General features: G+C 33.9%; 2 protein-coding genes across 12 annotated transcripts in view; one reads left to right on the top strand and one right to left on the bottom strand.

The window, feature by feature from the left end:
- The window catches only part of YME1L (ATP-dependent zinc metalloprotease YME1L), a 259223-nt gene that overhangs the window by 75509 nt on the left and 166332 nt on the right, over positions 1 to 17382 (bottom strand). The gene's annotated exons all lie outside the window — the stretch shown is intronic.
- Positions 1 to 17382, top strand: part of LOC117609743 (uncharacterized) — a 78054-nt gene that overhangs the window by 712 nt on the left and 59960 nt on the right. For 2 of the 6 annotated variants that reach the window (XM_034336382.2, XM_034336383.2), the window contains exons 2-7: positions 494 to 596; positions 2679 to 3074; positions 3433 to 3944; positions 4019 to 4160; positions 4236 to 4568; positions 4665 to 4909. In XM_034336382.2, coding sequence (XP_034192273.1) covers positions 546 to 596; positions 2679 to 3074; positions 3433 to 3944; positions 4019 to 4160; positions 4236 to 4568; positions 4665 to 4909 — 1679 coding nt within the window. In that variant the 5' untranslated portion in view covers positions 494 to 545. Of the gene's footprint in view, positions 1 to 493; positions 597 to 2678; positions 3075 to 3432; positions 3945 to 4018; positions 4161 to 4235; positions 4569 to 4664; positions 4910 to 17382 lie in introns of those variants that run through there. The other 4 variants (XM_034336387.2, XM_034336386.2, XM_034336384.2 and 1 more) reach the window with 3 other exon arrangements.

Below are 17382 nucleotides of genomic sequence, written 5' to 3'. Positions count from 1 at the left end.
GCTACTATTTTAGTATTTTACTATTACCCTTTGTTGCCTTCGAAAGATAATATCGGATGACTCACCTTTCCCGCTCACTTGACAAAAACGCTTTTAAATACCGTGAGGTTACATTAACTATTTTCTTTTTTCTTACATATCAATACTTTTCTTTGTCACATTAACCTGTCATATGAGTATTATGTAATAAATGTCCACCCAATAAAGCTCATTATATTCAGCAACAATTATTTTGCTTGTTAATGTTGGGCCGATTGATTTCGAAATTTAGACACTAGATGTGTTTTATTAGTTAATCTCAATGATGTAAAGGACAAAGTGATTACTTTAGTAATCACTCATTATATTTCTTTTTTAATAATTATAATATTTTGGATCATTTTTTATACCTAACAACTAACAAAAAATAGCATTATATCTTCTATAAATTGATACAAATAAATTCTGATGTATCTGTAAGTTTTAAATTAATACTAATTAAATTATTTTGCAGGATGAGAAATAAAATATATTACGAACATTTAGTTAATATCCAATGAACAAAGATGAACAGTGACCAACATGCATTGCCAGCGACTACGCAGGCACAACAAGAGGTAAGAACATTTTGAATAAAAACAGGCCTTTGCCAAGCTACAAATGCGCAACAAATATTTAATTATTCATTATTTAAACATATCTTGAAATAAGGTAAAGTTAATATGTAATTACCTATTTCTTTGTTACACGCTACCTTATTAAATATAATTTATATTTAATATTATTTCAAAGGATTTAAATTGCAGCTAATATCCTTGAGGTTTTTAAGTGTATGCATGAGTCTTAACTCAAGAGATCAGCTGATCAATTAAAAACATTGGTTAGTTGTTCAATGATTTGAAATATAAACATGAATAATGCTGCCAAAATATTGGAAATATATTCTTGTTGGACATAGCTTATACTCAAAAGCCTCAGTAATATTAACTGTAACAAATCAAGCTATGAAAGTCTTGAAACTATTATTTTAGTTGTATTTTTTACCAAATACAACTTGTACTTTTTTAATCAACATTTAATTATTTGTTGTATATTATAGAATGCTCAGAATAACGGTTTATACAAATTATCAGAGATGAGTGATAATCTGGTAAAAAAAAATTCCACAAGAAGCTTCATCTATTTTGAAAAGATAACAGATTCTTGAACTGCATTATTTAACATCATAAGAAATGTCAGAAGAAATTCATTTAAAAAGACATTTTGATGAAACGTGTATACTACAAATAAAAATTTTAACATCTGACCACAATTGATTCATAACAATAGATGCAGTATGTAAAGCCTAAAATTGTATAGTCGTAATATATCGCATTTTTAAGAATTCAGTAATTCTGTTTTTCTTAACAGATAAAGCTTTATGAAGTAGAATTTTTTTCTCCTGTACTGTAATCTCTTATGGGTTTACCCAAATCAGACGTAGCATGTTAAGTACTATTTTCACTTCTTCACAAAGATAGCTTCCCAATTGGCTGGTTTAAATTTTAATAAGTTTTTACATCTTGATAGCTTGTTATTATAAATTAATGATCTTTAAATACACTCTCCTCCATTAATCATCAATCAGTTTACTATTTTAGAATAAATCTGGACGGCGTTATAGATTTAGATACTTATTTCAGACACTATATTGGCAATGTGTAGGAAAACGACTACAAGTATACCACTAGAAAATATAGCAATTATTTAGAACAGTTGCAACAAAATAGAGAGCTAAAATTAAAGCAACGTACATAATCATGAAATTATAAGACTCACATTCAAAGGCAGTTGCTAGCATAGAGTAGATAAACTCTCTCTGTTCTTTAACTTAAACCATATATAACAAGATTCATTATAACATAATCTACCAACATACAGAAGTGTACTAAAATCTGAATCAGTTATTTAAAAAGTTCTCTGAAAGTAGCCATGTACCCCTTAAGGTATGTTTTGAGAAACATTGTTCTAAAGAATTCACTTGAACTTTTTTTAATATTGTAAATGTATCTTTTATAAACGAATATTTTCCATCGTAATGTATAAGATACACAAAATGCTATTAGATCATATCAAATATATTTAAAGATATAAAACCCTATATCCTATACATATTGTATATATGTATACTCCTATATAAAATATATATTCTATACTTGTACTTTATATATTTTATATAATAAAAGTAAAAATATTTAAAAAAAAGTAGATACTCCTATTTACCTCATAAAAACGAAGGTTATGGTACACCGTTGATATTTTATCTACTATATACACGAAAAATTTTAGTGAATTGTAAGAATTAAAAAATATATATATATAAATTTTTGCTTAAATAGTTTTATATGTAACAAAGAATATTCTTCTGTAAATAACGCAATGCATTTATGACATTCGAGAATATTATAATACTATAAGTTGTTCGCATTACATATATTTTGTATAAATGTAAATGAATTTTCTTTTTTGAATGAATTTGGATACGATGTTGTTTATTCTCAATAATTTATAAACGTTAATAGTTAACAATATTTGCATGCATTTTATAAGACGTTATTTATAATTGAAAAGGTAGCGCATTTGTTGCTTGTACTTGAGCCTGGTGCATGTTATTGCATGCCCTATAAATGTTGTACAAATGTCTGAATGTATATCGGTAGGATGTAAACGCGGGTCAAAGTGGTCGTCCTTCATACCCAGGTGGTTTGACTACAGCAACCAGTCTTGGCAATGTAGGCAGTACCCCGCATTCATCCGCGGACCTGCGTGTAGGTACAGCTGTAGCGTTAGCCTCCTCGGTAGCTAAATATTGGGTCCTCACGAATCTATTTCCTGGACCGCTACCTCAGGTCTCAGTCTATCATCATTCCCATCACAACTCCTCGCATAGGAGTAGTGGGGGTGGAGAGGCATCTTCCAAAGAACCAGCCTCCTTGTTGAATCAAGAAATGGCGTTGACTTCTAGCTCTCATCATCAGTCAACACCTACGCATCATCAACATCAACCTTCAGTTAGCAGTAGCAACCATCATAGTTCTTTACAACCAAACCCACAGGTTTGTTTATTTAGAAGTATGCAATAATTAATGAATTACTGTGTAGTTTCTAAAAAGAATACCAGGTTTAGTATCTGCATTCGCAGGTTTCATGGTAATATACTGTATTCATATGAGTGTGAGTAGTAGGTAGTTGAATTATATACTATAATAAAACATATGGAATGCTTGAAATCTTACATTTGCAAATCAAAATGTGGCTTTTATCAAAGTTTGTTTCTGTTTTAGTTTTTCCTTTAATTGCATCTGATCGTATACTAGTTGTATATTTTATGATAAAAACTAAACAACGTTTAAAGTTGGGATTCACTTGATTAAACCTGTGTTACAGTAATACTGTGTTTTCGTTTTTCAACAGATACCAGTTTCTCTGCCAGGCCTTAATTTAGATGGAGCACACATACCTGCCAGTGTCAGTCATCTACAAGCAGCACATGCACAAATGCAACAACAAATGCAAGCAGCACAACAGCAACAACAACAGCTGCATCAGCAGCAACAGCAGCAACCACAACAGCAACAACAATCTCATCATCAAATACAAAATCATCAAAATGCTCAGAATAGTGGACCAACTGCGCATAATCAAAACGCACAGAGAGATGACAACAAAGTAAAAGATGAAGGTGGAAGTTGCACAACTGAACGTTGCAGTGATAATCAGGTTCACTGTCAAGTTCAATGTGATCTTCAGTTACAAACATCCCAAGACTTGCAACAAAGCCTTATGCAACAACAACAACAACAACAACAACAACAACAACAAATTGGTGTAAACATAAGTGGGAATTCCTCAACAGAAGGGGGAGGTCAAAATAATACAGAAAAATCCGAAAAGGAGAAAGAGCTACGTCAACTAAATATGACACAGTATGTTTACATAGTTTATTTCTTTGTAATATAATTTTCGCAATATGGTGTATGTAATTACAATTTTTGTGTAGATTTCAAGTACCAGATTTAAAACCAGGAGGTCACATGATGGATGTACGAACAGCTGATGGTTCAGTTGTGAAAATCAGTGCTGGAAATGAACAAGATTTGGCAAAAACTCTTGGTGTTGAAATGGTCCAAAATATGTACAAGGTAAGTGATACAGTGATACATTTATAAGCATATTTTATGGAATATGCAACGTTTAATTGTTGTCATTTTTTCTAGGTTAATGTCGAAGACATTAATCAACTTTTAGCATATCATGAAGTGTTTGGGAAGTTACAAAGCGAAATAGCAGCAGGTACTACCTTGGTTGGAAGCACAGTTCCTACGCAAACAGTTACCACTATACAAAATGGGACACCAATTGTGCAACAAGTTCAGTTAAATAAGTTTGATATTAAATCAAGCGATGGGGAAGCTACACCAGGGCCAAGTGCGTCACCAGTGTCAGTTGGAAGCCATGCCTGTGAAATATGTGGAAAGATTTTTCAGTTTCGTTATCAACTTATCGTACATCGTAGATATCATATAGAAAGAAAACCTTTTACTTGTCAGGTACGTAACAACAGATGCATGAAAAGTAATAACATTTGTCATTCTTTAACATTATTGTTTTCATATATCACATTTAAAATGTTTCTAAATTTTTAGGTGTGTGGCAAGGCTTTTCTAAATGCAAATGATTTGACACGTCATGGAAAATGTCATTTAGGAGGATCTATGTTCACTTGTACAGTGTGCTTTCACGTGTTTGCGAATGCACCGTCACTAGAACGTCATATGAAGCGTCATGCTACTGATAAGCCATATAATTGTACTGTATGTGGAAAAAGCTTTGCGAGAAAAGAACATTTGGATAATCATACTCGTTGTCATACTGGAGAAACACCTTACAGGTAAATTTACTTATTTTTCACCAACAGTAATTCAGAATTTAATATTTTTTTGTTGTTGAATATAGTAGTAAAGCTGATTGTTGAAATACAAGTTTCAGACCATGTATCTTTTAAGTATTTTCAGCGTTTATGAGGGATACGAATTTCTATAACAGAGTAGTATTTGTAGCGTCCATATGAATAACTGTTTATGCATTTGACAATTTATTTACACAAATATTGATATAGGTGTCTGAAGTTTTTTCTTTTCTTTATACTAGTAAAAAATTAATTCGGAAATGTTTATACTTCATTTTTTTTAATCTCATAAAGAAAAGTTGTGGCCTTTTTTTAATTGTGATTGGACACGCATCTTTTTTTCTAACAGAAAAACCACCTCACATTTAATGAGTTTTTGCAAGCTGTTAGATTATATAGTTTGAATATCCATAATTCACAAATAAGAAATCGTAAGGAAATGTAACTATGATTTCATGTACTGATATGTACAAAACGTGGAATGAGGATAAGACAATGAATTCGTCAAAATTATTGTTACATATCATTTAAATACATTTAGGTATATCCAAATACATTCTGATTGATAAGTTTGAAACGAGCATTTCAAATCTTTAGAAAGTAGGGGTTGCTGCAGCAATAGAAATACTGAGGTGATTCAAGATGGTTAAGAAACAGAAGTAGAACGTGTAAAAACACAACAGAATTTATTAAGAAAATAGGCAGAATATTACATTATTGTAATTGTCGTTACATTAATAATAATTCCAAGAAGAGGTCTTTATCTGAAAGAGATACCAATGTTTATAACACGCTAGTAGAATTAGAAGAATGGTCAACAAAGTGGAGTTTACAGCCTTATAAACTAGAAGAAACTAAATATTCAAGATAAGGAGAAGTTACACAAATGTTTTGTTTTAAAGGCCCGGTTAATCAATAATGCTCCGCGCATTTATATAGGGTCTTAGGTTGGGTAGTACAATTGGGCAGTATATGATTTTATAAATAAAATAAGTCGAAAAAAGAATCAATTTATTCGGTTTGAGATTTTCGAGAAAATGGGATTTGAAAATTCTATCTTAAAGCAAAATTTTATTTCTTGATTGCATTGATCATGTTAAAGTTTGTATTATTTCAAAAAGAAATTTCAATAATTAAAATAAATTTTTAAGTGTGTAAGTATGTTAAATTTGTTAGAAAAAGAGAAAGAAAAATGTTTGAACAACATGTTTCGTATTATAAAGTAAGTTATATAGAGTGCCCCAGAAAGAGTGATAATTTATTGGAAAGGTGATTGCTGAGATGATTCTGAACAACTTTTTCCTTCGCCAACAACGAAACCTTAACCAACATTTTGGCAAAGGAAAAAGTTGTTGATAATCACATCAAAAACTATCCCCCCAAGTGATTATAACTCTTTCTGGGACACCATGTATATTATCCATTAACCGTTGAACTAAAATTAAATGTCTAATTTTTAAACGAAAGGGTTTCATATATTGGAAGAATAATTTTTTAAAAAACAGTGAAAAATTTAGAAAATGAAAATAATATGAAATACAAAATTACATGAAAATTGTGACTCTCTTCGTGGTCCGCCATCCGATAGTTAAAGGTGAACATGTTACTAGGCAGTTCTAACCAGTAGAATTATATGCGATTCTCAACATTTACTTGAAACCATTTAAAACTCATTTTTTTCAGCATTAACTTTACAATTATTTTTCATTATATTTAAATCACATTGTTTATCCACTTTATCGTTGATAAGTTTTAATTTACCAAATTATTGGTACATATTTATTCTTAATATTCTTAAGAATTATTCTTAATTTTTCTGAGATTTCGTCTACATAAAGTACTTTATGACGTGTACGACACTGGATGTGATTACATAAATGGGTGTCTGTTTCACGCTTTAATTTACGATTACACTATATCTCTCAGATTTAGTATTTCTGCTACACTTCTGTTGGTGATTTTGTGCTATATTGATGTGGGTGTTATTTTGGAGAGAAATCCACCATGCAACATCATATTCACAAACGCTTTGGTGACGTTTTTCATCTTCTACGAATATTCCTTCATCCTTGTTTTGTTATTTGTATCTTATTGTACATACATATGATGTACTGCACGTTGCTGGAAATAAATCTCGCAGGGCAAGGAGGGTATTTTGCACACACGATTCGACTCTCTAGTCTTACGCGGGCATGCGACGTGGAGGGTGGAGCACTACCAATCAGACTCACATTCCATACGGGGAACTTTTTCTCAGCAACACAGTAAGTGTGTGGCTGCGCCTTTCAGTGCACAAGACCTTTATTCACTACAAACTAAAGGAATTTCATGCCTATGGGAGGAAGGGTTCACTGGGAGGTAGGACCACTTTCTCCTTTACAGGTGGAAACCTCGGCAGTCAATCGGTCCTTTCTAGGTTTAAACCCCCTATGTTTGGGGGAAGATGTATCCTCATATTACTCCAACATTTTAACGAGAGGACGTAAGTAGGAGTACAGGCTGACCGATAGTGGGAAGACGGAGTATCTTAATAATGGGGAGCGTGTAGGTGGTGACGGAACGCACCATGCCTGCTTCACGTCAACACTGTTCTGTCTTTACCCCTATGTAGTTTTACGATTGTTCCTACTGGGTTTGCTAGAAAACGATATAACGAAAGCGATAAAAAATTATAGTAATACTTATAAGAAACGATGAAATATATTTCTTTACGTGACAATCTCCTAAGAAAAATGAAAATGCTATTTTTTTTATAACGCGCGTTGTTATATTACTCTATCCTGGAATGAAATGTTTTCATGTGCATCAAGTTTTTACTTTACAGTGTTCTAAATTAAGTATATTCTTCTCTTTCATGAAAAGAAGAATAGATGAGGATGGCCTGTTCGAATAAAAAAGTGAGTGAAAACTTTTCATTATTTAAAAAAATATTGCGCTTCAGTTTTTGAGATTCTGTTCGGAACATTTAATCTATGGAGTTTTCTTCTAAATTAAATTTAGAAAAATTTTCATTGTATTACGATGAAAGGGTTTAATGACATTACGTTATTTTCAATGAGGAAGAAATGTATGTAGGATGGAAAATAGAGAAAAAATAAGATGAGGAGGGAACTAACGAATTGGAGAAATGGCAGAAGTAGCGAGAAAAGAACAAAGAACTATGTAAGGTTAAAAAAATGGGGCAAACCCAGAAATTTAAAGACAACTGAAAAGAGCTAGAATAGAGAAGACGGGCAGGAAGAGATTGAATGAAAGTATAAAAGTGGACAAATAGAAAGATTATTCAATGAGATTGCGAGTTGAGGTAGAAGGTAAAGTAATAAAACAGTGAAAACGGACTTCTGAGTGGAAAATTAATACAAGAAGAATTCTCTTTTTTCATTGTCTCTTATAGTCTATGACTTATTGGATGGAGTACATACACGAAAAAAAAAAATTAATAATTTAGTGCTTTGCACTAAGTTAAGGCGGCGCGATATAGCGGTTACGTAACAAGTCACAAGGGGGACATTGACCCCCTGATTTCGGGTGGAAGGAGTGGTCCTAGAGGCCTGAAAATATGGAGAAGCTTCCGGTAATCAACCCTTCTGCGTCCATAGGTGAAGGTCCCAAGTCGATACCTCTTGCCATTTGACCGCGCCGCCAAAAAAGAACAGAGAAATTGAAGGAGAAGATGACCGTACGGTGGAACGTGATTAACAATAAAATTTAGAAATATGAAGAGATAGGACTATAAAAGGTAAATGTCTACAATTAGGGCCCCAACGAGAAATCAATTGAAAAGAGGTAAATTCTATATATTTTTGCCCACCGAATCCAAAACTGTTGATAAAATTTGGGGGTCGCTTGTATTTACTAAGATATTATGGTAAATATTGACATAAAATCATTATTTCCAAAGGTTAATGACTTTGTGGGGTGGATAATACTTTTAAAGCGCGTCACTAACTTACATAGGTTAGGTTAGGTTATCAGAAAAAATATAACTTACTTCACGGCAAAAACTTAACCAGTCAACAATAGTCTCCTGGCTCAGTTCTAATTCCTGTTCATAGAATGCACAGCGTGGAGGACGTATCATGAGAAAATATCCAATAAAACGGGCAATCGACGTGATATCAAGATTAGAATTGGCAAGTCTCGTACGACTTTTAACACTTCGTTTAAATTCACGCTTTGAAGTTATTATTTTCAAGGAGACTATTGTTGACTGGTCAAGTTTTTGCCGTGAGTTAAATTATATTTTTTTTTATATTCTAACCTAACCTATGTATCTTAAAAAATACAAACGACCCCTAAATTTGATCAACAGTTTTGGATTCGAGGGGCAAAAATACATAGAATTTACCTCTTTTCAATTGATTTCTCGTTGGAGCTCTAATTGTAGACATTTACCCTATGAAAATTGGAAAGATGTAGAAGAAAATATGGAAAGGAAAAAATAGGTGTTAGAAGAGTGGAAAATGGAAAATGGATGAAGAAGAAAAAGAAATTATGAACGGCGTAGCAAGCGGGGGAAGGGATGACATTAATCCTATCCCTGTATAAAGTGTAAGTCCCGATCATGTCTCATGAGACAGGAAATGAAGAGAAGAGGGTATTCATCGCATTGACTTTAGAAGAATTGAGAGAATAACGAACGAATGAAGGATACTTTGCGAATTACCTCATGGGATGAGGTAATTTAGTAATACCTAATGCTGATAGTATGTTGTTCATAGATTTAAATGCTCTGCTCAACTCAGCGATAACGAAGAAGTTTTAGGAAGTGATGAAGAATATGCATTCTGTAGGAGAGGGGAGAAAAAGGCGTTTTGTCTTGGGATCGTCTGTCAGACTCGTCAGTGGGGCTAACAACAGACGATCCTTACCCCAGACATTCGTCATACCGTAATTCGGAACTCCTATATATTCGAACTGCATTCCGAGCAACCGCCAGCAAGAACACTGATCCACCGATCATCTTGCCGCCACCTAGCGATCCCCACCCCGAATCAAAGGCGTCCGGGGATACGAAACCCTTCTCCCCCTCCACTAAACGCCTACAATTCCTAACAGATTGGATTGATCTATCTTCTGAGGCCGAGGTTCATGACGGACCATGAAGAGAATCCCAATTTTAATTTAATTTTGTATTTCATATTATTCTCATTTTCTAAATTTTACACTGTTCTTTTAAAAATTATTCTTCCAATTTATGAAATTCGTTCCCTTAAAAATTATGTCGGGTTCGAACCAGGATTGACCTATTCAGTCTATCGATGAATATTTTCTTTATAACTGTTGTGTCTTAAATATTGTTCTACCAGTTTTGGTATTTTACAAAATGCCCACGTTAAACACATTGCCCGTAACAAATATACGGTTAATATCCATTACGATATCCGGTGTTTACCATGTATACTAGGCATAAATAAAGTTATTTAATGCTTACAATATTAATAAAAATTACATTAGTACCTACGTATTAATATGCGATACAGATGGTAAGGAATATAATAAATGTAAATTAATTTCCGGTACTAGTAACATGATTGGTGCAATTATATTTGACGTGTATGTTAGGTATGTATATACAGGGTGTCTCACTTAAACTGATACAGAGTTCTTATTCCGTAACTATCAATGATACAAAAAATTGTTGATATGGAAATTACATGGAGAAAGGGGGCCTATGTTTTGACCGAAGTGAAAAATCTTTTGCATTATTAGTTTAAGAGATATGATGGTCAAGTTTTGTTTTTTAAATAGAACCATATATTTTCTTTTCAGATCATGTAATAGTGCTTCTCAAGACGAATTCATTAAATTTTAATGTATACACTTGATTTTAATTAGTTTTCAAGATATAACGTTTACAAATTTCTTGATTTTCAGTGGATACGTCTCGGTTTGAGTGGCAAGTCGTAAAAGCGGCCCTATTGTTGCGGTAAATGCCACAGCGGTTATTCTGTGGGTCTGCCGTTCCTAGCGTAGACCCCCGCTGTGGCACTTACCGTAACAATAGGGCCGATTTTACGATTTGCTACTCAAACCGAGAAGTATCTACTGAAAATCGGGAAAGGGTATAGCAGGATAAGATGGTCAAAAGTGCCCTTGAGCCGAATTTGCTTCGCAATGCACCATTCGATAGCATATCCCAAAAAACCATGGTACACCAAGTTTCAACCCTGTACCTCAACCGGGAGGGTAGTTACAGGGTAAGAAAGAAAAAGTAGTTTTTGCCATATTTTCCCTATTTAATGGCATTCAAAAAATCTAAAAAAGTTCTAGAATATTCTAGCCATGTTTCTTTATGATTGTGAATTTTCTCAGATTTTTCGGTTGCAAATCCTAGGCGTGAAAAATCAAAAACGCAAAAAAAAGTCGAAAAATAGAGATTTCGGGTAGAAGCTTTCGAGACACTAGATTTTTACTTTTACAGTAGTTAGATATTAGCATGACTGGTGTCCTCAATTTTTTTCAGATTTTTCATTCTGGTGCGTCAAACCGAAAAAAATCAAACACCGATATTTTCGACATATTTCGTGCGATAACATGAGAAATACTTTCAATTTCTACATTTCCTTTACACACTTAGTGCATTATGTGATTTCGAACATTTTTGCACTGGATGCAGTAAAATCTGAATGGAGAGAGTGAAGTTATTATAAATAATTGAAAATTACGCACCTTATCCTCTAAAATATTAGAAACTTTTTCAACGTCGCCGATGGATAAGTCGGTAAGGTGTCCGACTATGGAACCGCTGGAAACTTTTTTGTCACGAGTTCGCGCCCCATGAATGTACAATTCTATTTTTTGTCATAAAACAATTTTTTTTTAAATTATTAATCACATAAGAATACACAATAATCATTTAATAACGTATGAAAATAATTTTGAAATATTTTATTATTAAGTATACATAAAAATAAGTGGTGCACTACCGATTTTCTGATTTCGTACTGTTCTAATTACGGATAGCTCCCAATATTTTGTTAATTGAAAAGTTGTGTGGTTGTTGGTTTATGATGGATATTGAAATCAATACAGATATGTATATTTTACCTTAATTGTACATATAGCCAAAGAGTCGGTTGTGTACCACTGATTTTTATGTATACTTAATAATAAAATATTTCAAAATTATTTTCATACGTTATTAAATGATTATTGTGTATTCTTATGTGATTAATAATTTAAAATAAAATTGTTTTATGACAAAAAATAGAATTGTACATTCATGGGGCGCGAACTCGTGACAAAAAAGTTTCCAGCGGTTCCATAGTCGGACACCTTACCGACTTATCCATCGGCGACGTTGAAAAAGTTTCTAATATTTTAGAGGATAAGGTGCGTAATTTTCAATTATTTATAATAACTTCACTCTCTCCATTCAGATTTTACTGCATCCAGTGCAAAAATGTTCGAAATCACATAATGCACTAAGTGTGTAAAGGAAATGTAGAAATTGAAAGTATTTCTCATGTTATCGCACGAAATATATCGAAAATATCGGTTTTTGATTTTTTTCGGTTTGACGCACCAGAATGAAAAATCTGAAAAAAATTGAGGACACCAGTCATGCTAATATCTAACTACTGTAAAAGTAAAAATCTAGTGTCTCGAAAGCTTCTACCCGAAATCTCTATTTTTCGACTTTTTTTTGCGTTTTTGATTTTTCACGCCTAGGATTTGCAACCGAAAAATCTGAGAAAATTCACAATCATAAAGAAACATGGCTAGAATATTCTAGAATTTTTTCAGATTTTTTGAATGCCATTTAATAGGGAAAATATGGCAAAAACTACTTTTTCTTTCTTACCCTGTAACTACCCTCCCGGTTGAGGTACAGGGTTGAAACTTGGTGTACCATGGTTTTTTGGGATATGCTATCGAATGGTGCATTGCGAAGCAAATTCGGCTCAAGGGCACTTTTGACCATCTTATCCTGCTATACCCTTTGTAAACGTTATATCTTGAAAACTAATTAAAATCGAGTGTATACATTAAAATTTAATGAATTCGTCTTGAGAAGCACTATTACATGATCTGAAAAGAAAATATATGGTTCTATTTAAAAAACAAAACTTGACCATCATATCTCTTAAACTAATAATGTAAACGATTTTTCACTTCGGCCAAAACATAGGCCCCCTTTGGGTATACTTCCGAAAGGCCTCCCCACCCTAGGACAACCAAACTTCGGATTTATAGTAATTGCGGGGCGAGAAATCGAATGAGACGATTTTCAGAACTGGCAAATAAAGCGTTCTCGAGATATACAGGGTATTCTAAAAGTGTGGGACCTCCTTATTATCTCGATAAGAACGCATTTCCACGGAAAATGACTAAAACAAAAGTTGTAGGGGTCGTAAAGTATTATCTTGTAGTGACCTTGAACTTAACCTTGCAGGTTAGGGTTAGGGTTGGGTTAGGATAGGTTTAGGTTAGGCGTAAGACGCCTGGTGGGTGTACATAGTCGCTAACCCACTCAGGGTAACTTTTTCGTCCCTAATTCAACATTTCTTACGCTGACAACGGGTCAGGTGTTGGGTTTTCCTTACCCGAAAACGATAATAACACGCCTGAGTCTGGATAGTTTATCCGACGCCACTTGGAGGGTGGCCGGCTAGTGGGGAGTAGATTTATTTAGAGCAATTACGCCCATTAACGCAAAAGCGAGTTGCTAACCCACCAAGGTTCAAGTAAACAATGATGAGGTTAGGACTGGTTAGATTAGGTGGAGTAGCCCCTGAGAATCAATGTATGACGTCATTTGTGATAATTATCTCTAGTTATGATTAGTTCACAGGCTAACTATTAGGTACCTGTATCTCCGAAACGGTTAGAGGTCCAGCTCTGTAATTGGTCTCATTCGATTTCTCGTTCCTCAATTACTATAAATCCGAAGTTTGATTGTCCGGGGGGGACTTCCGAAAGCCCCCCCCCATGCAATTTCCATATCAACAATTTATTGTATCATTAATACTTACGGAATAAGAGATTTGTATCAGTTTAAGTGAAACACCCAGTATATGTGGTATAAATTTATAATTTGAATTTTTTATAAGATGTATGTAGTTTACGAAATGATTCACTTAATACCCATATTGGCTGTAGTTCCGAATACGACCGGTCGCCGATCAAGATGAAATTTTGAGGGGAAGGGGGGAAGGTGGAGGGGACCTCAAATATAAAGTGGTATCTTCGGCTTCCTATTAGTTTCCGAGATATTAATTAAAAACTTTCGTACAATACATAGAATTTTTCCTGTACAGACACAACTAACACTACCATCTTCGCTGTAGCAACCATCATCGTCAAGTGTCGAACAGTCGTTCACACCATAGCGATATCGGCTTCCGTTTCTACAGGGTGTTCCGTGTAAAATCCATTTTTTTAGTTACATTACGTTATGTTTTATATTTTATTACTAATTCTCAAGGAAGTAAACATTTGATTTATACGTAGGTTAGGTTAGGGTAGATAAATTTCCGGCCGCCGGAAAGCGGCCGGCAACGCTACAACAGTCGTCGTATCTCCAAAGTTTTGAATAGGACACCCTATAGATAATCAGGTTGGAATCCCCGCTGTATCAACGGCTGTTCGACACTTGACGATGTCAGCTTACTACAGCGAAGACGGTTGCGTTAGTTACGTCTGTATAGGAAAAATTCTATGTATTGTACGAAAGTTTTTATTTAATATCTCGGAAACTAATAGGAAGCTGAAGATACCACTTTATATTTGGGGTCCCCTCCCCCTGCCCCTCAAAATTTCATCTTGATCGGCGACCGGTCGTATTCGGAACTTCATCCCCCATATTTGTCGCAGAAATGATATTCATGAAAAAAATGTTTTAAATAAAATGCTTTTTTATGCCAAGAGTGTTTAACTGTCGGTATTTTATCACAGAGTGCGCATTTCATTTGTGTGTTCTGTTCGAAAGCATGGTCTACAAGATTCACAAAATCTCCTGACTTTTTTTCTGTGTACCCACTTTTCCAGCAAGCATGCTGGAATAGATTTTTATATCTTGATAAAAACAGTTGATTGTGTGCAAGTGATTCTTATTTTATTACATTATTTCTTAAATGAAAATTAACGTCATAATCATGTAACAGTACATCGTTGGAGAAACGTCTAACAATTCTTCCACACCCTAAATCCATAAACATCTTATAAAAAATTCAGATTATGAATTTATACTACATATACAGTAATGCTTTGAAATAAGCAAGTGACTCGGGATCGAACAGTTGCTTATTTCGAAGCAGGTTGCTATTCGGCTTGACTTTGTTCTCGAAACGGGACGATAGAGAACGCGAGAAACGAGTGAGAGATCCGAGGTAGCGGCAAATCATAAAGTGATCGGCCGAGTAGCGATGTTATTTTTTGAACCAGGATAGAATATAGCATGCCCTCTTATTCTCGCACTATGCTTTATTTCGAAGCAAATATACCCGACTGAGAAAGCATTATATATATTCTATCCTTCTTTTACTAACCGCTGTCACTGCTCAGTCAAGCGTGAAAGGGTATAGCAGGATAAGATGGTCAAAAGTGCCCTTGAGCCGAATTTGCTTCGCAATGCACCATTCGATAGCATATCCCAAAAAACCATGGTACACCAAGTTTCAACCCTGTACCTCAACCGGGATGGTAGTTACAGGGTAAGAAAGAAAAAGTAGTTTTTGCCATGTTTTCCCTATTTAGTGGCATTCAAAAAATCTGAAAAAATTCTAGAATATTCTAGCCATGTCTCTTTATGATTGTGAATTTTCTCAGATTTTTCGGTTGCAAATCCTATGCGTGAAAAATCAGAAACGCAAAAAAATGTCGAAAAATTGAGATTTTGGGTAGAAGTTTTCGAGACACTAGATTTTTACTTTTATAGTAGTTAGATATTAGCATGACTGGTGTCCTCAATTTTTTTCAGATTTTTCATTCCGGTGCGTCAAACCGAAAAAAATCAAAAACCGATATTTTCGACATATTTCCTGCGATAACATGAGAAATACTTTCAATTTTTACATTTCCTTTACACACTTAGTGCATTATGTGATTTCTAACATTTTTGCACTGGATGCAGTAAAATCTACATGGAGAGAGTGAAGTTATTGTAAATAATTGAAAATTACGCACCTTATCCTCTAAAATATTAGAAACTATGTATTTCAACGTCGGCGATGGGTAAATCGGTAAGGTGTCCGACTGTGGGAACGGTGGAAACTTTTTTGTCACGAGTTCGCGCCCCATGAATGTACAATTTTATTTTTTTTCATAAAACAATTTTTTTTTAAATTATTAATTACTTAAGAATACTCAATAATCATTTAATAACGTATGAAAATAATTTTGAAATATTTCATTATTAAGTATACATAAAAATAAGTGGTGCACTACCGACTCTTTGGCTATATGTACAATTAAAGTAAAATATACATATATTGCTTTCAATATCCATCATAAACCAACAACCACGCGGCTTTTCAATTAACAAAATATTGGGAGCTATCCGTAATTAGAACAATACGTAATCAGAAAACCGGTAATGCACCACTTATTTTTAAGTATACTTAATAATAAAATATTTCAAAATTATTTTCATACGTTATTAAATGATTATTGGGTATTCTTATGTAATTAATAATTTAAAAAAAAACTTGTTTTATGAAAAAAAATAAAATTGTACATTCATGGGGCGCGAACTCGAGACAAAAAAGGTCCCAGCGTTTCCACAGTCGGACACCTTACCGATTTACTCATCGCCGACGTTGAAAAACTTCCTAATATTTTAGAGGATAAGGTGCGTAATTTTCAATTATTTACAATAACTTCACTCTCTCCATGTAGATTTTACTGCATCCAGTGCAAAAATGTTAGAAATCACATAATGCACTAAGTGTGTAAAGGAAATGTAAAAATTGAAAGTATTTCTCATGTTATCGCAGGAAATATGTCGAAAATATCGGTTTTTGATTTTTTTCGGTTTGACGCACCAGAATGAAAAATCTGAAAAAATTGAGGACACCAGTCATGCTAATATCTAACTACTGTAAAAGGAAAAATCTAGTGTCTCGAAAACTTCGACCCAAAATCTCAATTTTTCGACTTTTTTTTGCGTTTCTGATTTTTCACGCCTAGGATTTGCAACCGAAAAATCTGAGAAAATTCACAATCATAAAGAAACATGGCTAGAATATTCTAGAATTTTTTCAGATTTTTTGAATGCCACTAAATAGGGAAAATATGGCAAAAACTACTTTTTCTTTCTTACCCTGTAACTACCCTCCCGGTTGAGGTACAGGGTTGAAACTTGGTGTACCATGGTTTTTTGGGATATGCTATCGAATGGTGCATTGCGAAGCAAATTCGGCTCAAGGGCACTTTTGACCATCTTATCCTGCTATACCCTTTAATACCCTAAACATCGGCTTCGCGCTTTCAAGGACCTCTCACTTTGCGGG

Source organism: Osmia lignaria, chromosome 7 (genome assembly GCF_051020975.1).
Source record: "Osmia lignaria lignaria isolate PbOS001 chromosome 7, iyOsmLign1, whole genome shotgun sequence".
NCBI classification, from domain to species: domain Eukaryota; kingdom Metazoa; phylum Arthropoda; class Insecta; order Hymenoptera; family Megachilidae; genus Osmia; species Osmia lignaria.
Note: the sequence above shows the minus strand (reverse complement) of the source record. Positions and strands in the feature narration are given on the sequence as shown.